The sequence below is a fragment of the Tinamus guttatus genome, unplaced genomic scaffold, assembly GCF_059628265.1.
Source record: "Tinamus guttatus ecotype Peru unplaced genomic scaffold, ASM5962826v1 Tinamus_guttatus_pri_ptg000622l, whole genome shotgun sequence".
Taxonomy (NCBI): domain Eukaryota; kingdom Metazoa; phylum Chordata; class Aves; order Tinamiformes; family Tinamidae; genus Tinamus; species Tinamus guttatus.
In genome coordinates, this window is record NW_028289156.1 from 1 (window position 1) to 27,097 (window position 27,097).

At 35.3% G+C, this 27,097-nt stretch overlaps 1 protein-coding gene across 1 annotated transcript; it reads left to right on the top strand.

Annotated features, from left to right (window-relative positions):
- Positions 1 to 203: 203 nt before the first annotated feature.
- On the top strand, positions 204 to 15,544 carry TTC39B (tetratricopeptide repeat domain 39B). The gene is made up of 13 exons (XM_088535249.1): positions 204 to 276; positions 423 to 528; positions 1,846 to 1,911; positions 3,088 to 3,196; positions 3,693 to 3,760; positions 3,848 to 3,907; positions 4,202 to 4,363; positions 5,402 to 5,493; positions 5,803 to 5,923; positions 7,123 to 7,234; positions 11,450 to 11,567; positions 13,669 to 13,785; positions 14,871 to 15,544. The coding sequence occupies exons 1-13, from the start codon at positions 221 to 223 to the stop codon at positions 14,965 to 14,967; spliced, it is 1,284 nt and encodes a 427-aa protein (XP_088391375.1). The 5' UTR covers positions 204 to 220; the 3' UTR covers positions 14,968 to 15,544.
- The last annotated feature ends 11,553 nt before the right edge of the window (positions 15,545 to 27,097 follow it).

The following is a 27,097-nucleotide window of genomic DNA, read 5'->3' on the forward strand; positions in this document are numbered from 1 at the left end:
TCTTTTTAAGTTTTAAATCTTGTCAAGTGCCAGAAAAATGTGTCTTTGAGAACTTAATACATTCAGTGGAATTACCTGTAAGGTTAAAGCTAATAACTGATGAATTATCTTTAAAAAAATTCCAAAGACTGTTTACTTTTAAAATGTTTTAGAAAGTAGCTGAAAGATTTTTTTAAGTTAATTTTGCACAATAAACATTTTTTTCTTCCAGGATGAAAATATGATCAACTTTATCAAGGGTGGCCTCAAAATTAGGACAAGTTACCAAATATACAAGTAAGCCATTAGAAAGCACTGAGATTTAATGTTGGTATAAACAGGTACATTAATGTCTACAAAAAAGTCATAACACATGTAGTGTTTCTACTTCATATCATTTCTAAGTTGTGTTTTCCCCTCCCTCTTCTTTTCTGCATCAAAAGAGAATGTCATCAGGTGCTACAGATGACTCAGGGGAACAAAAGCAAAAATGAAACTTATCACCAATTTGAAGGAGGAGTAAAACTTGGAATAGGAGCATTCAATTTGGTATGACTTTGTTTTTCACACTTCAGAAAGGCTTTTGGGGTTATTTAGAGCTTATACAGTTCTATATAAGATTCCTTTCTTGCAAATAGCCTCTTTTAAAAAGGAAATGGTTGCAAAACAGAGATAGGTTTTGTAGACTTCATATGAAAACATGACTGGCTTTTTGCATGCATGCACACTAGGATTAAAAAAAAATCAAAGTTTATTTAATTTTTAATTGACCAATTAATATTTCTTAAACGGGAAACATCTGCATTGACTGTATCTTTTGCTTCAGTGGCTTGCAGTTGATAGCTGCTGTGAATTAGTGCAAAAATGCAGAAAAATTGGTGATTTACTGAGTTTGTACAAAAGACAAGCAGATGCATCCACTAGCATTTTTCTTTACAATTTAGTGTCACTGGGATTTGACCTCTTGTGCCAACAGTAAGAGTTACTTATCTTAACTTTTAGTATTGTTCAAAACGGGAACAGGCCAGTTCTGCCTCTGGCCAGTCTGTTTGCACCTGTCAGTCTTAAAATCCATCAGTGGTGGATGGTTGTGTTCACAGTGGTCTGACCTTTTCTGTTCATTGTGAAGTCTCTTCAGCAGAAAACAAAGGAAGAAATCTGTTCTGGGGAAAATATACTAAAGGGAACGTAGCTTTAAAACCTGTCTTTCAAACAGACCTCCTTGTAATGTGCTTATTGGAAAGATAGTTGTGGTCTTTGTAAACTCTTATCGGTTGTGTAAGCCATGGAGAAGGCAGCTACAAGGTGAATAGAAGGTGCATGTGATAACGGGCTGGAGAATGATGAACATGACTAAAACTTCTGTACAGTATGCTGTATAGAAGTACACATGCTGTATATGTATATCCATTGCTTCCAAAGCAGAAACAAAACGTTTATCTGAGATAGCGTTGAGTCATCTGTTTGGGAGTAGCTGGAGCAAGATGACAGCTGTAGTTTGTAAGTATTACTCCCAGTCAATAATACTTCCTTCTTCTCCCAAACAAACCGTAATTTTCAAACAGTTCTGATCAGCTGAAGACAAAAATAATCTGAAGCACAGTTGGACTTCCTGTTTCGGTGTTTCCAATGCTGGATAATCAAGAGTAAATTATAAATTAATTGCCTTCTGTTAATCACGCATGTCTAGTTTCAAACATTTTTAAACTGTGTTTTTGCCCTTTCACTAACGTGTAATGGCGTTTAATATATTAACTGGAATTTTTGGTTGAGGTTTACAGCAGTTTCGGAATCTCTTGAATGTTGGGGTATGGTTTAGATATGTGTGTATATATATATCTTATATGTCTTTGAAATGTATTGCAGATGCTGTCACTTTTACCAGGAAGAATCCTTCGACTTTTGGAATTTATTGGATTTTCTGGCAATAGGGTATTGAATCTGATACTTGTTTTTCAAATTCGTGCTTTCTCTGGTAAAGAGTAGAAGATTTAACATTATAGATTTCACACTAAAATATAATGATTTTAACATTTTTAGTGCTAAAAAGGCAACCAGTGGGCTAGACTATGTGGGCATAAAAGTACACATGTTGAAATTCCGATCTTGAACAAGATTTTTTAGTCTATATTATCAATAATGTATTCCCTATACAAGCAACTGCAGGGAAGTTGTGCTTTTATGCTTCTTTCACTTTCCCCCTTCCACTTTTCACTATCTCCAATCCTTACGGGATAAGGAATTTGAAGGAATTTTTGAATGTAGTGTGTAACTTGGGAATCCTACTGTATCTTGTTCTTGGGAAGTCTTGTCCTGAGGAAACTATTAGTATCATAACCTAGCCTTTTAGCTTTGTAAGTACTTTCTGCTCCTCTAAAGCTGCCTTTGCCACCTTTAAGAAAGGAAAATAAAATACTGAACGTGAAAACTAAGGTTATTCATGAGCCAGATAGGAGTCTCTGGAGTTTGTGAAATGAGATTCCCGTAGAGATCTGGTTATTTTACATTTTGTACATTACCTGGGCTCTCCTGTAACTCAGCAATAAAACTCCTAATAGGCTAATGTTTCTTCCCAAACAAAGCTGTTTAAATCTGGTAAGTTTCTGAAGAGCCACTGTTCTTAAGCAGGAAAGTTCTGACCTTGTCTCAATAATGCCAAGAACCAACAAGCTGTTTTGTAATGGGTGTAAACTGGAAGGCATGTGAATACAAGCTGAGCACGTCTCTGATTTTAATTCCTTTTTTTCCGCTCACACGAATCCTGCTGAGCTTCTAGAATTTGATCTATTAGTAGAACTAATGTTTTAATCAGAGCATAAATTTGATCAGAAAATACTGATAAAAAGCTGAGGATAGTTAAGACAGATTTATGCATGAGTTTCTGTGAAGAGAAACTTTTGCCTAGAAGCAGCACTGAAATAGCTGAAAGAGATTCCTATTGAAAATAAATAGTACTGACAGGCTGGTAGCCAGAAGATGGTTGGAGTGGGGAGGTAGGTCCATGCATATGTAATTTTATTCAGTATTGACATAACCTACTTAATGCTATCAGCTGGGCCAGAACTGTTTTGATGACTAATTCCGCTTTTATTTGTGATTATTTCTTAGGAGTTGGGCCTCCATCAGCTACGGGAAGGTGCATCTGGCAACAGCTTGAGGGCTATTTTATGTACTTTCACCTTATTGGTTTATCATACTTATGTCTCCTTAATCCTTGGTAAGACCTGGATTGCAGCTGCTTAGTTGTGTTATAAATTATGACAGATCTTGTGAATTTGAAATGAATTTAGAAACTGTGGTTGATAGGTTTGTAATAGACTGCTGTATGCTTAATGATCTAAGGCTTATAGTCAAAGGAAGGTTTGCAGAAACTCTCAGGTAGGTATGTTTGAAGGGCAGATGTAACACGCAACAGCAAAATACCAAAACAACTTTTTTTTTTTTTTTTAAGTTCAGACAAGTCTTTATCACAAATTAATGTTGAGTATAGCAAAAAATATCTCTAGAAACATGTGTGCTACCAAATAACTTATTTATTTCTTCCAGGACAAGAATTTGTGTTTATAGAAATTTAGTATGATTAAATAATGATTACACTTTGTATAAAAGCAGTCATCCATTAATCACTTGATTAATCAGCTAATATGATATAGAAACTTTTTTTTTTCTTTTTTTTCCTAGTAGACTGAGTTTTTTTTTTTTGTGGTTTCTAGGTACAGGGGAAGCCAACCTTCATGAAGCAGATAGTCTCCTTGAACCCTACCTCCAGAAGTTTCCAAATGTGTGTACTCTCAATATGTTTGATAACATTAATATAGTTCCCTAAGCTTAAAATAATAACAGTATGTTTTTCTCCTTTCCTTTCAAGGGTTCGATTATATTATTTTATGCTGCTAGAATAGATATACTGAAAGGAAATTTTGAAAAGGTAATTCAATTTATTCATCCTGCTGTTTTAATCTTTTCAATGTTCAGCCTGGGGAGAAAACTTTATCTGCCTACTTCATCCAAGTAGCTTATATTAATTATACCAACAATTATTATCATCTCTTACTTCAGGTTGGGTGCCATTATTGACTCTGTAAGAGAGACTGAGGGGGAAGATGGCATCACCCTACTAGTTAGCAGCTCTCCAGTGATACACTTTGGGTGCTGGGGAGGAGTTTTACTTAGATATGGCTTTCATGTTGCTCTGTAATTGTGTCTTTTTGTTTAATCCTAGGCACAGGTAACATTCCAAGAATGCATAGCATCCCAACAAGAGTGGAAGCAGATTCACCATCTCTGTTACTGGGAGCTGATGTGGTGCTACACATTCCAGCAGAACTGGCTTCAGGCATATCGGTATGCAGACCTGCTCAGCAAAGAGAGCAGATGGTCTAAGGTAAATGGGGAGGACGACGTGATTTTGATATACTTAGTAACCTCTTCATAGTTAAACTTGCTTACTTAGTTTCGGTTGTAAATGAAGATTTGTCTGTCTTCTCAAACTTAAAGCATGTACCAGAATGGAGGATTTAATGGTGTTCAGGAAGTTGAACCAGAACCACTATTCTTTCTACGAAAAAACTGAGGTGCCCATCAACGACTAATAAAAGAAATGGAGAAGCAAACTATTCACTTAAGTCTGTAACAAAGTTACATTATTCTTTAATAAAACTTGGCTAAAGAAACTCCAGTTCCTAGTTATTCATAAACAGGCAGTGTCAGAACTAGTCAGCAGATGTTTTGAAACATAAACAGAAGGGCTGCTGCATGGGGAAGAATATATATATTCTCATGAGGAAAGTAAGATGGTTTTCTTGTAAAAATGCATTTCAAAATAAGAACTAAGCATAATATGCAGTAATTTTTTGTTACATACTTTTGGACTTTCTCTCTAGATAACTGTCTTAAACTAGTGGAGAAGGATAAATTCTAGATAAAAGAGGAAGAGAATAATACTACACAGTATGAAGTTCATATGTCTTTAATAGAGTTATGGATATTTATTTTTATCCGCAAAGCCCACTTAGGGCACTTTCTATCCATACTCAGGTATTTTTGCTGTGTTAAGAAACAAACCTGAAAAAGAAGACCAAAACAGATGATAATATTCATGGACTTCTGAGTGGTTATCTCTGCAACTTAATATCACCTCTCTGGCATAACAGTTTGCATAATAAATTATTCTGTTCTTTGTATGAAAAACACGACTAAATTACAATATTAATAAATATGTTGAAAATAAGACTGTATTTATAGTATAAAGTATATGACAAAGGAAGTGTGTGGCAGAACTTCAGTGGATCTACCTGCCTGAGGATAACTGGAAACACTTTACTGCAACAGTGGATGAGTGCTTTGGATCATTAGTGTTTTAATTGAACACATTTAGATGTAGTAATGTTTTGTTTTGTTTGTTTGCTTCTTTTTGAAACAGGCAATATATGTATTCCAGAAAGCAGCAATTTTGTGTATGCTTCCAGAGGATGAAGTGAAAAAGACTGGTGAGGACATTGTATCTTTGTTCAGGTAAGCTTTTATACAGTAGCTAGATGTTTACTATTTCTCCAATGTAAATGTTTTTTGATTTGTATATCTTTCTTGAGTCACTTTCTGCCTACTTTTAACTGACAACTTTTCTGTTTTCCTCTTCAAGCATTCTCATTCAAAAAAGCATACTGCTTTTATTAGCAAACATTCATTTTGTTACTGCAGACTCTGAGTGATTTAAAAGCAACTAATGATGATTTATTTCTGAGGAGAACAGTGTCTTACTACAAGAAGTAAGGTTAAAGAGACTATTAAGCAAACTCCTGTTTTCCTTTCCTATCCTTGCAGACAAGTGGATGGTCTGAAACAGAGAATTGCAGGAAAATCTATCCCAACTGAGAAGTTTGCAGTAAGAAAAGCTCGACGTTATGCAAGTTCTCAACCTGTGAAGCTGATATTGCCTGCTTTGGTATTTATACTTGTTTTCTTGTGGTATTTTTGAAAGAAAAAATAACTATAGTTTATTGCCGAAGAAGAGAAAAAATATTAGGTAGCATCTATCCACCTTCTTTAAACAGTTACTAGCATTTGTGAGAAGAGAAAGCTTTATTTATTTATTTATGACACATTTTAGGAACTGCAGCCTACTAGCCGACTAACAGCCCAAAATGTGACAGACAGGTTTTCCTCATGGACGTTGAAATATGTAGAGAACAAATTGCTCTTGCCACCTGGGGCTGAAAGGCATCTTTAGCTTTGCAGTGATCACAGTCATGTTTATGTTCCTTGAGAGTATTTCGGTCGTTGTACCCCAGACATGAGCAAATTAAGGAGAACTCATTTTTTTGGTATCATCATATTTTCAGGTGAAACTGACGGGTTTGTGAGTAACATATGCAGTATTTAATGATATATTACAAATCTATATAATATGTATTACAAATATTACTCTAATTTCTCTTGCCTCAGAATGCACTAGCAATGCACCTTCTGTTTATATTGCACTTCTCTCTCCTTCCTCTGTTACATAAAAGACTGTAGATTATAGCATGGATGTGCATGCACGCACCTACACACAGCATTTAGTGTAATCTCATATGCAGCATAAAGAAGGTAACTACTTCCAGCTGCCTTGTTTTAGTTTGCATGGCAGAGGTCTCAGAATCAAAAACATCAATTTTTTGTTGTGTTATCTGAATGTCAGTACGGACATGGTTAAGTTTCTTCAGTGTTATTTTTTGTTGTGTTTTTGTGTGTATGTGTGAAACTATATGATAGAATCTATTAAGAAGAGTATCCTGAAGGTGCGAAATACTCAAAACTTAAAACCCCAAGTTAATTTGCCTGAACACTTGCAATGTTATTTTGCCTGTCCTATGCATTGGTATTGTGAAACAACTACATGTTATTAAAAACGCAACCTGTCAGTGACATGCAAGTTTTATAAAGACAAATGTGAATGTCCTGTATACATTGTGGAAGGTTATTTTAAACAAATGCTTTTATTTTTGAGTTTAAGTGCTTGATTTTGAAACTTTATAATATTCTGTAATATAAAAATTTGTATGCAGTATTTTATGTACTCAGTGTTCTGTAACAGCCTTCCAAGTTACTCTTTAGGTAAATATTTGTGGAATTTCATGGGTTTGTCTTGTTTGTTTTTGTCAGGAAATGATGTATGTCTGGAATGGCTTTGCAATTGTGGGCAAAAGAGCAGACCTCACTGAAAATTTGTTGGTAACAATTGAAAAAGAAGAAACTGCTCTACAAAATGAAACTAGTAAGTGGTCAATTAAGATAGAAATAAGCAATTAGTTAGAAATGCTGATGGGACACTTTCTTCTTTTTCTTTTTCTCCACTTTAACGTTCTAGGTGGTTAATTTTGAGTCACCTAAACCAATGTGCTATTCAGTCTAACTATGGAAATTTTAGAGCCATGTGAAATTTAATGATTCTTTTTAAACATGTCCTTGATTATATCATAGCATAGATATTTAAGATAATTTTTTGGAGTCCAAGTTAATAGAGCTTAAGTTCTAATCAGAAAGAAGAAAGAACAAAACTGGTATACTGTAGAAAAAGATACCTTTTTTCATTATTCTTTAAGTTTTTTCAGGTAGTCTCTGCTGTCCATCAATTAAACTGCTGAGTAATCTTCCTTTTCCAATTCTTCTTCTAAAATGAATAAATATTACCTTTTTATATAAAATTTTCTCATCTATGCCCAATTTTTAATCACACTTTTAACAACTTACCAAATAATTAGTTTCCCCCATTTTTCAAGTATCTCACTATCTAGTATGTCTGTTACTGCACATAGATTTGGAAATACGAAATAGGGTATTTGGTTATCCTATGTACAGCTTGATAATAACTGTATTGTGTATCAAAATTGCCTCAGCTTAGCAGGATCTTAAATTTATTGCTACTGAAAAAAAAAACAAGATTGAAAAAAAATGTGGTGAAATATAACTTTGCCTAAAATATAGACCTCTAGTTGTGGGAAGTTGTGGGAAACCGAAGTTCCAACTCCACAAACTGCCATATGATAACTTTAACTTCTGAGGTCAGTGCTGCAGAAAAAAGAATGGAGTCTGGTGTCCATTTGAAGCAGCTGATGGAAGCAATGGAGTATCCTCATTAGTAAGTAAAACAAGAGATAAGCCCACAGCAAAAGTAGGAACTAAATGATAACAGCAACAGGAAAAATTGTAACATTTTTAATGACACAGTAATTCAAAAAATAGGAGAGAGAAAGGCACCCTAATAATTGTCTTAATCACAAAATTATGTAGAGCATACTGCTGTTGTCTCATACCTAAATATTTAGTTTCCAAACAAAGTAAATCTGACAATTGGATCTGAATAAATTAACATTTCCCCCCCCCCTGGAATTTAGCTCCTTGTCCTCACACCATTGTATTCATTTTACAGTCAAATTGAAGCATATTGTAGTCTTAATCACTTGATTTTATCATCTCTTCAGAGGGTCTTGTGGAAATGCAGTGATACGTTTCTGGCCTTTTCCACACTCTTTATCTCAATACATAAACACTGGAAGAACTTCAGGTATTGTCTCAGTATAGACAGACACAGAATGGATTTCCTTTTGTAATGTGAACTGTATTAAACAATACTATTACAACAGTGCCTGGATTTTTTTTTTTAACCACTTTGCATAACTTCCTAATTTGGGATCGTACTCCCAATCTTTGAAGGTAACATGGCAAATGTAGAATGGTAGTCTACTTGTAAGAATTTAGGTTAGCATTATCAACTTCACTTATGTTCTTCATATTGTGTGCCATACATTGAATTTTTTTAAATAGGTTAAACTATTTTTCAATGGATTAAAAATGGACAATGTATTTTGGATGTAAAGTCATTTTGTCAAAGTTTTTTCTTTTTAAAATCTCACGTCTTTAGAACAGTTCACATCTCATTGGTTTTATATAAATTTCATGTTTAAAACTGTGTCTTTGCCTTGAAGTGTTTGCTCTGTATTTTGAGCCAAATTTATATCCTGTAGTGTGTTCCTGTGTGTGCATGTCTTGAGAAAGCTTTTTATCACATTTGCTAAGCTTTTTTTCTTGCCAAAAATTGGGTCTATGGAACTTAATGGAAAACCCAGACAAACTTAAGAGATTTTATATATCAGGTAGTGTTAAATTATGTGTAGTAATCTGTAAAAATACATTTGGTTGTAAGCCTTTAAATAAATTGATCTGATGGATACAAAGTTATAGAAGCACATACAGAATATGCACAGCAGTGTTAAATCCAAATGTTGAAGTATTTGAGACATATGCAAATAAAGTACTGTTGTCATTACTTCTGTGCAGAGGTTCTGGCAGAAGATCTTGTGAATCCACTGCTTTGTTATGCAGAGGCTGGTGTCATCAGTTAGAGCAGGCTGAAATTAGTTCTAATCTGCCCTTGGAAATCTGTTGTTCACAGAAGCTAGAGCTGAATAATTTTCTGTCTTCCAAACAGTACTCCTTTTAAACAGCACATATTTCTCACAAAAATATGGAGTTTACAAAGAGGATCTTTTTCTAAAATGTAGTTGCTGTTTTTTTTTTTTTTTTTTTTTTTTTTTTTTTGAGTAATAGCTGCAGTGAAAGGTAATTTAGTTGTGAGCTTTGCATCTGTAAGCATTATATCTATTTTTTCAAGTTATGAAGTTAGGCAAGTTACAGATTGTGACTGCGAGAATTAGTGCAGAATTCAGACCAGAAGAAGGTGATTAGAGCAATTAGCATAATGTGACAAGGATGTGATATTATTCTAAATGACAACTGTTAGTACAAGAAAACTTTAATGGGTTTCTTAAGTGCTATAAAAATGTGTAAATTAGACATAAAGGTCACTTAAGAAGTCTCAGTCCTTAAGAGAGCTGTTAGTATTACGCTGGCCTCAAGTATACAGGCACAGCAAGGAATCTGTCAAGGATTTTAATGGATTGTGTAGTCTGAATGTGCTAAAAATAGAAACAAGAGAAGGAAGAGGTGAATGATCTTGAAAGTTACCTTTTCCTCATGATTTCTGGAAATACTATTTTCCATGACTGTTGCTATTTAATGTCCAAAATATAAACAGGATTTTGTAACTTTAATTTTAATTAATTTTTCTGTTGACCGTTCCTGTTTTTTATATTCCTAATGAATATAGAGGTAGAGGACTGCAAGAAGATACTCTTCAACATTTATTTAAACATTGTCTTTATTAAATTGTACTGGTCACTTGGTGTCCTGGTTACAGAATTCTGGCTTAATAGCTTTTCCTGTGGTAAATACCAGGAGAGTTCAAGAAAACTTGAAGAAGGTGATAAGAACTGGCAAGTTTTTACTAGCATCAGCGCTTACGTGCAGTAAGTTCAGGGACTTGAGTCCTATGGGAGATAGTCACAGTAACCTATTACCTTAGCCTAGCCAAGTGTTTAAAGGAACGCAAATATTTTCCCATTATTGTGATTAATATTAATATTAAAAAAGATTTAACATTAGTGTTAAAAAAGAGCTTGAGTTGCTGCCTGTCAAACCTTCTCCAGGTTTATGTGCAGACAGAAGTCAGCTTGAACATAGTGGCAAAGTGTCTCACTGAATCCTAAGGTGCTTTAATCTTGCATGTTTGGAACTGTTTATGTAGGATTTTTTTGGCAGACTATTTAAAAAAATGAACGTGACCTTAGAGGACTGGTAATTAGTTGTAAACAAGATGATCTGATGGGAGGGTGTTTTGCTTCCTGAATTGTTAATATATGTGCAGCCATCTGTCTTTCCGTATGTGTTTTTCTTTTATGGCAGCTAGCAAATGTTACAAACCAAAGCAACAAGAAAGGGCTCTGCTTATTCAGTTTATATTTCTGGTCCACTTAACAAATACCCCTTCAGTTGATGCTTTTAGTCCTGTTGGACACAAGTCTTATTTTTTTCTGAACATTGCACCACTGCCAGTGAAGCTTCTTAAGTGGTAGAGATGGTGGGAATACTAACAAACACAGTTTCTTTAATTTTTGTTGCCATATAATGTTTCCTAAAAGTTTTAGGTGACAGCATCCATATGAATTCTTATGCTTTTGGTGCTGCTGGTGCTAGTGAGCTTTGTGAGCACTGTGGAATAGTGGATGCTTTTAAGAGAATATAGTGTGCAAGAGGTATTGTCTTACTGAAGGCTTTGTCTGCTGTGCTAGGTGCTGCAGGTGTAAGAGTGCAAGGTTATGCCTATTTTGCACAGATTCCCGATAGAGAAGAAGGGACTGAGGGTTTATATTCGTTAATTCCTTTGATTATAGGAATTGATTAAGAGGAAAAAGAGCAATGCTGTGCAGTAGGTGCAATGTTGTGCACTTATTTTCTCTTGTATGCGTTGAGGCATTTTAAACTGTAAAATTTTGACTCCTGAGCCTGGCTGATTCCTACTATGCAAATCTCTTGTTTTTCTTTTTATGAAGGTGTATGTAAATTGTACGGTGTATTTTGCTTTTACTTGTAGATCACAGTGAATATTATATGGATGATGTGGCCATGTTGCAATTACTGAAAGGCCTCTGTCTGAAGCACTTAGGAAGACTCATGCAAGCTGAACTGTGTTTCAATCAAGTAATTCAAAGGTAAAAACATAGAAATAGTCTTTCTAGCGTTCTGTTCCATAAATTTTGGTGTTCCTGCAGATGCACACTCAGAATTCTTAAGACTTTTGAGGAATTAAACTTCGACAGGGGAAAAAAAACCAAAACAATCCTTTCTAGGATATGATACTAAAATACCTCTCCTCTAGGTATTAAAATACCTACAAAGTAGTTGAAGGACTGTAAAACTTTACTGTCATTTTCCTATGGAAATTTTTAATTTATGTCGTTTGACATAAATATGATGTTTTAGTCCAAAATTACCAAGCTGTAACAAGTGACGCTTAAATATATTTGGAATTGGTGTTTTTGTATTTGCAGAATTATTAGTATAACTATTAGTATTAAGTAAATATGGTTTACCTAGATTGATTGTTTTTTCAACATTTAGAGCTACAACTGTTAGCACTTCAAGTAGATGAGAAATTATTAATGTTGTTACCAGTTTCTTTTGAAAATTGAGTTTCCTATGCTAGAATCTAACATCATGTTTTATAAATCAGTATCGATTTTAGTAACATTTTATATGTCATGGCTGCAACTGTGAACTTAATAAAATTCTTAGAGTAAGCTATAAATGCACTTTTGACAAAATTCATGCATTTTTCTAGTGAACTGAGCAATTTATATAAATTCTCCTAAAATAAGGCAGTCCCTGATACGATTTTCAAAATCTGCAAGGGCCAAAGGTGTTTGACATACTTAATACCAGTTTATCAGCTACTTACTCTGCTTCTCGAGCTGTTGCAGTACATTATGACTGTTTCTCGTATGACAAGTAGCATTCTTGCTACTTTAAGCAAATTTGCTTTCTGCCTTAAGGTTTGCTTTGGTGAATGAAGTGCATCTTTGTTGCTCTCAAAATTTCAACACATTTTCCACTGCTAGTTGAGAACCTTGCTTGATTAGTTGATATTTTGCCTTAATAAGGATCAAAGTGTTAAAATCTAACAGTTCCTATGGGATGCGGCCTTAGAGAGAAGAGGGACAGATGATGTAGAAGGATAGAGTTAGCGTCCAAACAAGCAGAGATTGAGTTATGAAAGCAAAGCCCATGTGGGTTAGAATCTGGTGCAGTTTGTGAAGGGCAACAAAAAAAGAGACTTGCTAGGAAGAGCAGCAGCGAAGGGAAGACTAGAGGAAATCTGAACCTGAATCTACTGAAGGCGCAGAAGAGCTGGTGACAAAGGACATGGAAAGGACACTGTACTTGACGGCTCCTTTGCATCTGTCATTATTGGTACAACCAGCCTTCAGGAATCGTAGGTTCCTAAATCTTGTGGTAAACTCCAATGTATGGAAGACTTACCCTTGTGGGAGGAGTGTCAGGCCAGGGAACACTTAAACTGTATCTATGTCCATGGGAATGGGATGTAGTCCATAGGACCTGATGTAGTGCGTCCATGTACTGTGCGTCCCTTAGTACTCTAAGGGAGCGCCTCAGTATCGCTGAGGTCACTCTCAATTATCCTTGAAAAGTCGTGGAATTGCAGGAGTCTGGAAGAGAACAAATGACATCCCTATCATCTAGAAGGCAAGATCTGATCCTCAAGAAAGAGCTTCAGGAAGCTGTGATAGTCATACTCACCTCGATCCCTGGAAAGGTGATGAAGCAAATTTGCTAGGAGGTGCTGCATGGCCTCAACTATTCTACAATTCTAATAGTTTCTCCTAGTGAAGAAAAGAGGAATTCTGTTACTTCTCTGCTGACATATTCAGTCAAGCCTTGGGAAAGAAGTATTTATATCACACTGCCTAATCTAATAGCATTCTGTTTTCAAACTCTTCTTTTAAAACTTTACTTTTGAACTACATGTCACAGAATTGGGGAGTATGTTCTGGTAAGCTTTGACCACAGAGCAGAATAAGAATTTTAAATAGAAATGAATAATTTCACATTTCTAGAAGATCATATTCATAGTATTTTATACCTACTCTTTAAAAGTATGATTGATATGTTTAGGGACAAGTTCCAGAGTGTTTTCTTTGGCCATGGCCTGTTACTGCAGGTGGTGATTGCATTTAAAAATTAGGAGATCATTCAAAAAAATGTTGCATTTAACTTTTTTTTATGGTTTTCTAGTGAGAAGCAGATAAAATATGACAATTACTTGGTGCCATTCACACTGTATGAGTTGGGTCTTCTGTACAAACAACAAGATGAGAGAGGAAAAGCAATAAGATGCATAGAAACTGCAAAGTAAGTGCATTTAGGGTTTGTCTGTGTCACTAAGTTAAAAGTAACTGAGTAACTTCGGCAGTGGAGAAGTGTCTTTTCTTTCTGACAGTAAGTTAATAAAATAGAAGTCGAATTTTAATTTTCTGATATGTCATTTCTGTTCTTCCGTCACATTCTAGATGGTATTAGACAAGACAGCATATTGTGAAGAAAAATACACTTTTTTTTCATTTAACCTTGTTGCTGTTGGGGCCAAGGTATGATAGGAGGGGGCCAGTCTCTACTATATGTATGGAATAGAGTAGGAGACTTCAGAAAAAGGATCAATGTTAAATGTTTCCCAGAGACCAAGTGTACATGATATGTTTAAAAAAAAAAAAAAAAGTGTTTTGGGAACAGGTTAAGCATAGTGCAGTTCAGATTCACTCTTTCATTTGCAGTCTGTGGCAGGAGGGCCAGAGAGCAATATTTTCTTTCTGCAGGACAATATTTTCCCATTGTTTATGGGGTAAAGGTAAATTTGCCATTTGTGTGCATAAAAAGGCATATCAATGATGCAATATACCATTCAAAAATGTGAATTTTAGCTATGTTATATACGTATGTAAGTGGGTTTTTTTTTTTTTTTTTTTTAAGATTATATGATGTGATTTCCATGTGCTATAAAACAATGGTTAAGTTACATGTTTTGAATCTGAACATACTTTTTCAGCTAACAGCCTTTCTTTCCCAAAGCTTTTTCTAGTTGGTTTCTCCACAGGAGACTTACTTTGAAATTGTAAGGGCTTTGGAAGGACCAAAATAAATGAGGGAAACATTCACCAAGATTAGGATTCATGTTTACTCTATGTGTAATTGTAAGCAGTATTGGTCAGTATATCAGAGCTATATGTTGCACTAATACAGTGCTATTGGAGACCTCTCCTACTCAGTCTATGGAGGTCACTTAGATGCACAGATGAGCTAAATTGTGTGCTGATGGTATCAACCTGTTTCCTGTGGCAGATCTGAAGGCTAACTTTGATTGTTCAATGAATGCAGAAAGTGAGGTTAAAAATATTTCTCTTTGAGCTTTCTATATGATAAATTAACTTTATCATTTGCAGAAACAACTACAAAGAATACTCTATGGAGTCAAGGTTACACTTCAGAATTCATGCTGCACTTGACAGTTTGAAAGTGACTCCTGCTTCAACGCCTTGAGTTCATTGAGAAGAGGTGTGTTTCACCTATACAGCAGTCTACGCAACCTCTTTGGAGTTTTATTTCTTTTTTTTTTTCAATCATGGAAAAGAAACAACCTAATGATTGCTTTCTATCATCTCTGATTTGATGTTTGTCATTTCTTTAGACTATTTTCTCTATGGCACCTCTACCATATCTACTTGATACTTTTAGAAAAGATCTTATATTTTGCTTCATAAAAATAATTTAATGTTTGACTTGAATGGGGATATTTAAAAAGAAAAAAAAAAGTTGCTGGTGCAATAACATTTAATTCAAACACTTTATTTTTTTATATGAAAACAGATACTGGTTATGCAATGGAACTGGTGATAATCTCAGCATTTTATGGGGATTTGATTTTTTTGCTGTACACTTGGGACCTTTTGCCTCTGGAACAAAAATGCAATGGTTGCAGATGATCTTTGCCTGCATTTGGCAAGAACCATATGCTGAAATTTATGTTCCAGAGGAAAAAAAACTAGTCTTTGACTTAATTTCATTTTGGGAACAAAATGAGCTTGTCTGAAGTGCAATATTTTTCCACTAAACTTTGTGGGGGGAAAAAAAAGGTAAGCAGGACTACAGGTAGAATGCCTTTGCTGATCTATTCCACTCAGAGTAAGTGGTTACAGGGGATATTTTTCAGTCATAGAAAAGCAGGGCTACTGGGGAAATCAAGAGATTATCTAGTCCATGTTGTCACCCTAAGGCGGAATCCAAAGGCAGTTGTGCAATTTCCAACACATTCACACATCCGTTCATCTTTTTTTTTTTTAAAAAAAAAAAAAAATGTCATGGAGACAATTTTGTAACCTGTGTGCGCAATCTTTTCCAGTGCTTCATTATTTTTACTGGGAGACTTTCCCAATATCTAACCTAAATATTTCTTGGCACGACTGAAACTGATTACTGCTTGTCATCCCTGTCATGGGCTTGGAGATCAAATTCCTATCCTTGTCTTCAGAGAGTCTTCTAAAGTTTGAAGACTGCTGTCCTTGCTGGTCTTTTCTTGGATTCCAGCAGTTAATTCTTTTCCTAGTATATGGGAATAACTCATATACCAAAAAGTAAACTTTCTAACCTGGAGGAGTAAAGAAATTATGCGTACTCTAACCAAGGGGTTCTACTCTTTACCAAAATATATATATATATATATATATATATATATATATATACATACATATATATATATCTAGAGCACACATGACTTTCCTTTCTTCTTAATGCATGGAGAGCAGTGTCAAACTGAATTTCTCAGTTCGTACTGATTATGTTGTTCCAGGTCTTGCTAGCTGTATATTCATAATCTAAGAATATACTTGATTTGTTTTCTTTACTTAAATGTGCCCTCTAATACCTATTCTGTCATTGATTACAGCAAATGTGTCCATTTTCATAATTTACCAGGGCCCGTATATTTACTAACACTTAAATTCCCAGGAGCTGTGATCCTGTATATGGTTGTCTGGCCTCAGATCCCAAGAGAAAACAGAACATAAGAAAGAGCTGCAAAAAGTCTTCAGTTAATGAGAAAAAAATCAGTTATCCACTGATGTCTAATCTAATGTAAATGCTGTAGTTTTTTTCCCCAGATGACTGAGAATGTAGCTGTCTTCTATGACCTTCTGAAAACCTGAATTAGTAATATTTATTTGCTTTTAAGTCTGTATAACACTGACATGGAAATATTGCAGGTGAAGCAAGCAACAGCATAAAATTTTAACCTAAATAACCATGCATTAGTCTTTCAAAGTGGAAGCCTCATCCCAAGTCTGACTTCATTAGATTTGGATTTGGGTGTTAAATCTGTTTTAAGTATGTAACTAAATTGTTTGCTAAAATTCCATATGTATAGTTTTGCAGCTTAAAAACTTGAGAGAAAGAATGATTAGTAACTGCAGCGTGTCTGTGTTAAAATGTGCTTTATTGAAAAGAGCTAAAATACAAAAGGCTTGGCTTATTATCAAGAAAGGTTAATACATATGCTACCAACTGTGCATATGTACTCTTATTTCTTTATTTCTTGCATACTGTGCATACATGATTATTAACTATAGGCAGCAAAAACATGTATGTCTGACAATATTTTAGGGTATTGGTACGTTCTGTTTGGGATTATCTGTGGTTTAATCTGCATTGGAATGTATTAATCAGATGGGACCTCTTTTTTTTTTTTTTCTTAAAAAGTGATGCAGACAATACAAGAAAAGGATTTTTATGATTTCTTTGGTAAATAATAATAAACTGAAAAGTAAAACCGGGACTACTGACTCTCAGGATGGAGCATGAAGTAGTCTCCAATATGTCATTATTTTGGAGAATGTTTTATGTTTAGTATTTTGAATGAGCTGAAGTAGAAATCAAAATTCATAGAAAGTAAAGAGACTGCTTCCTCAGAAAATGATTTTTGAAAGTTTAGTACAAAATGTAATGTAGCAGTATACTGACTGCAGAAGTAAAGGAGAATGTTCTGTTTTCTTTAGCTTGGCCTTCCAAGTCAACATTAAAGAATGTGTCTGTGATGCTTTTCTTAGTCTTGTTTTGGGATCAGCTTTTCTGCATTCGCATAGGAAGCAGGCATATCAACACACATTTGCCATATGTTGTTTAGTATTCTATTTCCCTTAAGTCGCCATCATAAGTACTATTCACACAAGTCTCCCTTTCTTTGCTGCTATTACAAACCTGTTTTTTAGATTCTTGAGCAATCAGGTTTTCTTAGCTTTATACTGAATTATTTTTATAAACTGGTTAGCAATGGAAATAAATGTGTGAGAGAATGAATCCTAACCCATCACAAAAGGTAGGTTTCAGAAGACCCGTAGCAATGCGTTCTCCACCAAGCACTGCAGCAGAAATGCATGGGTATGGTCTCCTCTGACACGATGCCTCATTGATTCAGTAGTATTTAGTATAGTATGTTTAAGCTAGGATATCTAATTCACGAATAAAAGTTAGGATAAAAAAAACTATGGCTTTGTACTGTACTGGGCCTTAAATGTAAATCTGTGGTAGTCTTACTGCTCTTCAGATTTTTCACCTCATTTGTTCATATCCGACAGCAATTTTGAATAATGCATTGAAACTTTGAAACTGAGCAAGGTCGAGCATTTACCTTTAACACCATAGCCTCCAGTAGTATCAGTAGAAATTATATAACGGATCCAAGAGCAAAGATAAGCTCTTAGTTTATGCAAGCAAGGCTAAACTTTCGTAGTAATGTCATAGCAAAAATGGTTCTTGTGATAATAGCTATCTAAATGGGGATAACAAAGCAGTGTGGTTGTAAGACAATGCTTCTCTTCAGTTAAGAATTGTCTACATGGAAAATACTGCGCTTTCCAGTATATGCATATCATTTGAATGCTTATTCTCTTGGTGAAAAGTTGTTATATACATGAGCAGCAGCCGTATTTGTTACCTTAAAGCCAGAAAAATAAATATAGTACAATGATTGGATCCTATTACAGTTCTCAAACATTTTGCCAACTAGTCTATATAAAAATGAGTTCTTATAATTGTAACAACTCCAAGTTAAGCTTTTATTTTATTACTAATATTAAAGTATAATGTCCTTTTGTTTCGGTATATTCTTATACTCCATAGTTCAACAAAGAATGTTTATATTTGTGCTGGTGGTGCAGTTTACTTGCTTTTAAACTATTAAGGTTTGCACGAGAGTGATTGGCATTTACCAAATGCCAAAGTTGGAATAATGGTTGATGAATGGCAAAATATTTTGTGGTATTAAAAGTATGTAGAAATTTTCTTGTGATGCAATTGAATATTTTTGCTTTAGAGGAATAAATCATATTTTATGCTTTTGCTACTGAGAACAGAATTCGGCACTTTATTCTCCTTACACATAAAGAACCTTCATCTGAGAATTATCAACACAGAATATTAATCAAAAGGGCCTGACCTGAAGGTTAAATAAGTCTCAAATGTATAGCTCCTTTTTTTACTACCTTTACATTGTCTTCAAAATTACCAAGGTCAGGTAGGGGCAAAGCGTCTCTTGAAATGTAGATATCAAATGTCGTATGAAGATTACTTTAATTCATCTTAATTTCTCATTAGACATCAAATAATACCTTTAAATGCAATAACAGTACTCTAGTGAGTGATTAATAGCTCATTCTAAACTCATTCTGTTATTAGTTATGTCATTAAACTCAGTGGAAACTAGACTCATATACATTCTACTAGGATCCCTCTAAAATCAGAGCCTTAAAAACAAGACCAAAACATCTACATATGTGCAGAGCTTGGTTTTAGTAACATGAAGAGAAGTAAGGGTTCAAATTGTGTGTTGTTTCACGTGAGTACGATTAAACATTTCAGTAGCTGTGTGTCATTTTACTGATGCTTTCCAGACAATAGGTGAAATTAATTAACATGGTTTTAGTGATGAGAACAGTGATTACCTTTATAAGAACAGAGGTACTGGATAATTAAGTCTAAGCTGTAGTCATCTGATCAGCTCAACACTTGGAATCTCTCTATTCCTGCCAGGGGAAGGATGAGCCAAGGTGCTCGGGCCTTTGCTCAGCTTGTTTGCTTTATTTTCTGACTTCATCATTAATTTGTTGTTTGAGTAAATCCTGTGGATCAGAGCCATGATAAAATTTAAGCTTTTAAACTCTGAGCTTTATTATATGTAGTTTGTAGATGGCCAGCCTCTAGAATAAAATCTGAGTTAATTTAGTAAGTTCAATGTCTAATGAATGCAAAAAAGAATACTGTCCTTCTTCTAGAGATGTAGCCATGTAGCTCCAGGCTACGAGGAAGTACGTGTCAGTTTGTAGTTCCAGTCAGGAATGTCCTTCTACATACAGATAATCTTTTCAAAAGATAACTGATTGAAACACATCAGTAATGGGAAGCATCTGTGTTCTGTGCAAAACACTGTACATCATAAATAAGGTGGTCAGAGCAGTCAAGCTGAGCAGGCTGTGTTCAATACCTACCTCATCTCAAGCCATATACTCACTGTTGATTTACCACTGAATGAAAAAACGTGAAGATTGTGCCTAAATTCACCTAAAATGTGAATATCCTTTCGTATATTGGAGCATGTAAATATGCGTTTCAAAACATAAATCATACAAGTCTAAAATGGGTATATGACTATAAAAATACTTTTTTTAGAGATGTTTTTATGACTTCTTAAATTAGTATCTGGGATGAAGGTAGAGGAATGAATGGGTAAAGATAATTTATCTATACTTATATTGTTTATATTATTGAGACTTTACTTGTTTCAGAGCATTAGAAGATCCTCAGAATTGAACTTGATGTAAAAAGGAAAGCAGGGTGAGTTTAAGTATGGTTTTCTTTCCAATGCCCTTTTGGTCAAAGGGGCAGTTTTTTTTATGGCTAGGTAAAACACAGTCCCCACATTTGCTGAAGTAGATGTAGAAAAACGCAAAAGATCTATTAAAAAAAGAAATCTCAGTTTTAACAGAGGTTATGTATTGCATGCATTGATAAACTTGCCTTAATTCTCTTTCCAAACTCTTATCACATTAAGATGACTGCATCTGATCAATTTGAATTTCCTTATATATAGCAGTTATGAAAACTTCCAGTCATTCATAGTGACAATGAAAAAAATGTCTTAGATGGTTTTCCACTTGGTTTTTATTATTCTATCTATTTCAACTGAAGCACAGTTGAAAGAGAAGCTTGCCCTTACTTTGTATGCAATACAAATTAAGTGCAAGGTTTATTTCTTTTCACAGTCCAAGTAGAAATGGCTCTTATTTTTATTTTGCATTGGTTTTACTAGATTGTATGTACTCTCTGAAAGTGCTTTACTTCATGTCAGGATCGTTTCATTTATTTTTCCTGTCTATAAACATGATTTCATTAAATAAAACAAATAAGGTGGTTATTCTTGTATTTATTGAATAAGGAAAAGGCATTATTGATCTTGAAATAGTTATTTTAAATTATATTCTTATGAGCAGAAAGAAAAGGGGGAGTGTTGAGTGTGTAATTCTGTGGGACGTAAGAGTCTATAGAGAGTGAACTGTCAAACAATATGCTGCTTAACGTACCACAAATGCTGTTTGGAGTGTAATTCATGTGTTTTAACAGCTCAATCCGTATGTTTTAGCAGCTAGTGATGCTGAAAGATGCTTAGAGATGCTTAAAACTTTAAAGAAGGAAAAACAAGACTGCAATATAGAAGTTGCAACTATATTTAGTTGTATGTGGTTTACAAGTGAATATATGCTGTCAGTAATAGCAATTTTAGTCACTGAACAAGTCACCTTATTCTAAGGGAATTTAAAGAAGAGGCATCTAGAGAAGGTAGCTTTATATTTTGGTTATATGTTGTAAATGACAATTAACTACTTTTAAATCTGAATTTTTGGGGAGAGTCTTGTAGTCTAATTTAAATCAAATCATTTCTGTGTTTGTCTCTGTAGATCCAATGGACAGTGTTTAATGCCACTGTGTAAATTAACAGACAAATTAATGCTTCATTTTATATCATTTTAAGTTCACTTGTATTACAACTGCTGTATCTTTCTCCTTTGAGATGCTACCTGAGTAGTTTTGAGGCAGGGTTTTGCAATAGAAACGCAAAGGGTTTTGGATTCACTGCAGAACTGAACCTAAGCATCTAACTGATGCTGACATGTCAAAAACTGACAGTAAGCTCCTGCTTCCTGATGTGAGCAAGTTTTGCTTAATTTCAGGAGTCCTATATATACAAGAAAGATTAGGTCTAGCACATGTCTGAATTGTTTCCTGTGTGTCCTCTGGGACTTTGTTTGGGTAGACTTTAAGGACTGCTGAGTGTCTGGTGTGTGTCCACTTGGAATGCTGAGGGGCTTGTCAACGGCTGATTTCTTTATGAATACTTTTAAAGATTAAAAAAAAGGGGGGGGATGGAGGGAGGGGAAAAAGAGCCATCACTTTGCATTTATTTTCTTCCTTGAATTTTTAGGTAGACTCCTACACTCCTGTTGGAGACCCATTCTTATTTATCTCCCTGACACCCTAATTGACTACCTAACTGGCTACCTAGACTTTCCAAGCAGTGTGTCAGGCTGTTGGTCCATCAGTAGGACTCACACCTGTGCCCTGTGTTTGCCTGGAGTAGTGCAGAGCCAAGGTACCTGCCTTTGCTGGCTCTGGCACCTGCAGATAGAACAGGGTTTGGTCACTGCACGAGGACAGGGAGGTAAGAGTAGGGTAGAAACAGAAGGTTCATTCGTTGGCAATTTCTGTAGCAACCTAGCTAACACATGTCCACATTAGGCTGTGGACTTCAGAACAACATGAAAAGATAAATCAAAGGAGATTGTTCTAGATGTCAAATAGCACGCACTGGAGAGCACAGTAATACGCATTGATTGGTAAAAGGAGACTACGCCATTTGGAGAGACAGTTTCTTCTTAAAAGAGCTGGTGAGGATAGGCTTCCTCCAAACCATTTACCGGAAAGTTATGCTTCTGCATAAGATGCCTGCTCCTCCAATCAGCGAAACAAGGAACAAATAGTAAACACTAGCTGTTCAGAAAGTTATTTCACAGTCCTTTAGGTTTCACCAGCTGGTGAAGTGGAGAAGGCTGCAGATTTTTGGTTGCTTTAGAAAGCCAGCAGTTGACAGTTACGGGGTAAAAAAGTGCTCGCGTATTTAGCTTAAACAAGATTTTGTCATTAGTTGAAAGCCTTGCAGAGCTATGACTAAGGGAGTTTTCTTGGCACAGCAGATTTTTAAAAAGCATGTATCCAAAAACATTGACATTCTTAATGGCAGCTCAAAGTATGTAATGATTTTAGTTTTTTAAAAAATAAAAAACTTTTCTCCATCTGAATAAGTTACTGATTTATAGAGCAAAAAATTTTTTTTTAATTTGTTATTTTCAGTCTGGACTGGGACTAAACACTTACATGTGTGAAATGGAATCTACTTATCCACCCCAAATTTATGTTATATAATGTTATAGGTCCTCTCAGTGGACCTCCGGAGAAGGTGAGGAAAGTGTCTCAAATGAATATGAAGAAGATAACATGAAGATAAATAAGAGCCTAACTGCTAAATTAGTTTAAACTGACTAATGTGAGAAGAGCAGGTCTTAACCTGTTGCTCGTTACCTTCACTGTAAAAGTAGAGGTTTACAGGTCAGGTGCCCCCATCTCTCTGTTTTTCTAAGATGATTCAGTTTCAGTTCTGTAGCAGTGCTGAAAGCCCTCACACAGATGGGCTGGTGGCTGCTGTAGCTATTACTAATCTTCTAAAAACTCTGCTCACCTGATTTAAATGTGGTATGGACCCCAGCTGCAGGAAGTGTCAATGTGTGCTTTTTTGGAATAAGTGCATTTGCCAAGAGCACTGTTTTTAAGGCAAAGTTTCTGACTATGATAGAATAGAGATAAACTCCTCCACTCTACCACAGTCTACTCTTCCAAAATGAATGCACATATAAAACAAATAAACCTCTTACAATGCAGTAACAGCCACAGTAATCTGCATAGGAGAGAGTGCCTCTCTCTTTTATAGAAAAAGCTATAACTAGATTGACATTGGAATATTATTTGTGTTAAGTAGAACAGTAATAGAATCTTCTGAATTTTTGAACAGCTGTTTAAGGTATGTTGTATCAGTGATAATATAAAGTTCTGGCTATTGAATTTCATCTGGAATTCGTACTGTTTGACCTTGACACTCTGCACCTAATCTCCTGTAGCTAATTTCTAACATGGGATACATCTATCAAGTCTAATTTGACTACAGTAGTTGTATTCAATAATTTTTGTGAATAGGATCTTGCACCAGTTCAAGGAGATCTATCAATTAATATGAATTGAACAAGAATTTTAATCTATTTTCATCTTTTGGCAGAATTTTAAGAGCAGTTTGCTTTCTGTAAGCCACTGGGAATGAGCTTTGAACTCTTCCTTTCTTAATGGTTTTATATTTTGCCAGCTGTCTTTGACGGCTTCATGTGGGAATGTAATTACTGTGTCCTGCAAGATTTTCAAAATAGTTCTTGTGTTTGTTAAACCATCAGTGAAACATGAACGGGAAGAAATCTCTGTAGGCATTTCTGTAAAGAAAATCATGTTATAAATAGTTTGTTACATCACATGCCCAATACTAGCTTAAGAAAGCTATCAGCATTCTTTAACATCCATATTCCCCAAATACTTCATTCTGCTGTGCTTGAACAGAAAACAGCTGGTGTGAATACATGCACAGAGAGGAGGAGGAAGGCTGGCGTAATTTCTTGCCAAACGGTGTGATGAGCAGCATGAATGTTGTTTCATGTGGGGTGTAAGGATGTGGAGGGGAGGGCAGGCTGCAGCTTTTACTTGCCATGGTAAATATATGATTGACCAGAATGGGTTGCAAGGAGTGAGTGGGGGAGTGAGGTTTTTTTTTTTTTTTTTTTTTTTTTTTTTTTTTTTTTTAATGTGGGAAATACAGTTATGCTGTATGGAAAAATACAATCTCTTTTAGCTATACATTCAAAAAAATAATAATATGAGTAGTGGCAACTGTTTGCACAGCGGATGCTAAGCCACATAACCTTAGTCATGGAACAGTTTAACTGTGAATTCCAGTCTCTGAAATAGATTTTCCAGTTCAGTACTTAATTCAATATTCAAGCACATACTTTATTCCAATGGAGAGAACTCTATCAATAGTTTTGTGAAATATCAATCACTAAAAATAAGGTAATAAGTTGGTCACGTGGAAGTCTTATTGCAAGGTTTTTTTAAAACCAAATCATTGCAAATAACTGGGACAGGATTAAAAATGAAAATTTAAATAATTACCACATGATGAGTATACCTAATTAAAATATCACACTTTAAATTTTGATTTTTGCATTGTGTTGTCTTTGTGTGCAGCACAAGGATTGCTTGTGTGCAGCACAAGGATTGTGTTGCACCCAGGAATGCAAACCATTTAGAAAAGTTATTCTGGACCATTTTTGTTTTCCTGCCTTTGGCAGTCTTGATGGAGACAGCAGTATTCTTGATAAGCAGTCCTGGCAAGAGGAAATACACTTTTCTTGCCATGCCATTGCCTCGTGCATTTGAAGAGTTTCACAACGAACAAATCATCCCATCCTGTTCCAGGTTCTGATTGCTGTTTGCAGTAGTTTACCATGTGCTACTGCTCTTTTCTCTGAAAGGTCATCAGTTATGTGGTTGTGCTTTCCTAGATTGGATCTGGCAGCCCTGCCAATAGGAGCAAATCTTTAGGCAACATTAAAGCCATTAAACTTATGTGAATTATTTGATGGCATGCACAGTTTTTGACTCACGGACCTTCTAAACCTTCAGTTGTAAAAGGTGGAATATGTCACCTTAGTGGATGATCTCTTTTGGGGGACTTGGTAAAATCCTCAAGTGAAATCTAAGTCTCGGGTTGAAATAGAATAATATTTTTTGATCAAAGTTCAAAGCATGCAGCTGAATCACAGTGCTGGAATAAGAGATTACGGGCCAGAATTTTAGCTAGCATTACTGCTGCCATCAAAGGAAATGATGGATTTCTACTGAAGGACTGAGATTAAAATGTTTTGCTTCTATTACGCAAATATGCTCTTTGTGAATGGTGAGGTCTGCCAGAACGTGTTGAATCAGGAGACGACCTCCAGAATAGGCTCAAAACCTGATCTACCTGAAGTACGTTCATCTATAACGTTAACACATTCCCAACAGATTATCCTGCTTTCTTGATCCCCACACTTTCTGCCTTTCTGCCTTTCTTTTAATTCGTTTCATTATGTTGTTCTCTATTGGCCTACTGTTTTTGCATGCATGCACTTAAGGCGTATTGGACAGAGTACCAAAACGTGTCTTATCGAAGAAGAGACACTTAGCTATGATTTTATAGGTAAGTATGTTTGATGAGTTCTTAGAAACATAATGAAGAGAGAAGTTCCTCATACAGCCTAATATTCCAAGATACTTTTGAGTAAGAGGTTAGTAAGATTAGTAAATCTCACCAATCCCCTTTACTATGGCCAAACAATGCATGTGGCTAGGTAAAAATTAGAATGGAGTGACTTCAAAAATGCAAGGAAAGGGCTAATATGCCTAGCTAAACTACAGAAATCGTTTACAGGACCTTGCTGGACACATCCCTCAGGCTTTTAATTACCATAATTAACAATATTTCTCAGAAAATGAGTTGCCTGGGTAAATGTACCTTTAGGTTATTGTCTTCAGTTCTCTCAGGATGCACACGTAAATAATATTTGAATTGTCCTGTTCCATCTAAATTTTGGCACTGGCAACCCAAATTGAATAACTTTTGTGAAAGATTTTACATCATCAATTCTGTTTTAAATACTGAATAGTGTATTGGGTCTACCCAGTAGACCAAATATGTACACATTGGTTCCAGAATATTGGCATGACCTGACTTTCCAAATGGGTTTTCTGTAGCCAGTTACTTCTGGAACCCCTGTATGAACATTACTAAAAAGACTGTGAAAGCATCTTGCAAAATCCTGTGAAGAAAAAAAGGAGTTTTCAGTGCCTCAGCTGTGCTCTCAGGAAGTTCACACGATGTTGATGAAGGCTGTGCCTTTCAGCTGAGTTTCTTCTGGCAGCTTCTATCATAGCACCATGCTGACCTGTATGAGGGACTTTGTATTTGCCACCACCATGTACCTCTGGCAACAGAAAACAAGAATTATCAGGAAAGCTTTGTTCTGATCAGTTTATCTCAAACAGGATCCTAAAAAAAGAAAAGCTGTCCTGGACAACTGAGCTTGTAGGAACGCTCGCAGCCACTGACATCCAAGGCAGTGTCGTCCAAAAAATGAGACCAACTGAATAAGCTCAGTTGTCGGTCAAAAGAAAACCTGAGCTCAAGTTTGTTTATACAACAGACTTTATGAAAAGGCTGTCAATCTCTTAACTCTTATAAAATAAAGCTTTTAAGGAAATCCACAGGGAATGGTACTGAACTTCTCCTTTTGTTTAAAAGAAACGGAATTGATTTGCTGCGTCATGAGAATTTTTTTGTTGTTGGCATTCTGGCGATTCAGTCAATTAAAGATATAGTTTCCTTTCTGTTAGTGTTGCTAGTAGTTATCAAAAGCTACTTTTTATTAAGCTGGTA

Coding starts and splice junctions, on each gene's coding strand:
- TTC39B (XM_088535249.1), top strand. CDS start 221: ATGATCAACTTTATCAAGGGTGGCCTCAAAATTAGGACAAGTTACCAA. Junction 5,924..7,122: donor AGCTGATATTGCCTGCTTTG/GTATTTATACTT, acceptor TGTTTTTGTCAG/GAAATGATGTATGTCTGGAA. Junction 11,568..13,668: donor TTCAATCAAGTAATTCAAAG/GTAAAAACATAG, acceptor ATGGTTTTCTAG/TGAGAAGCAGATAAAATATG.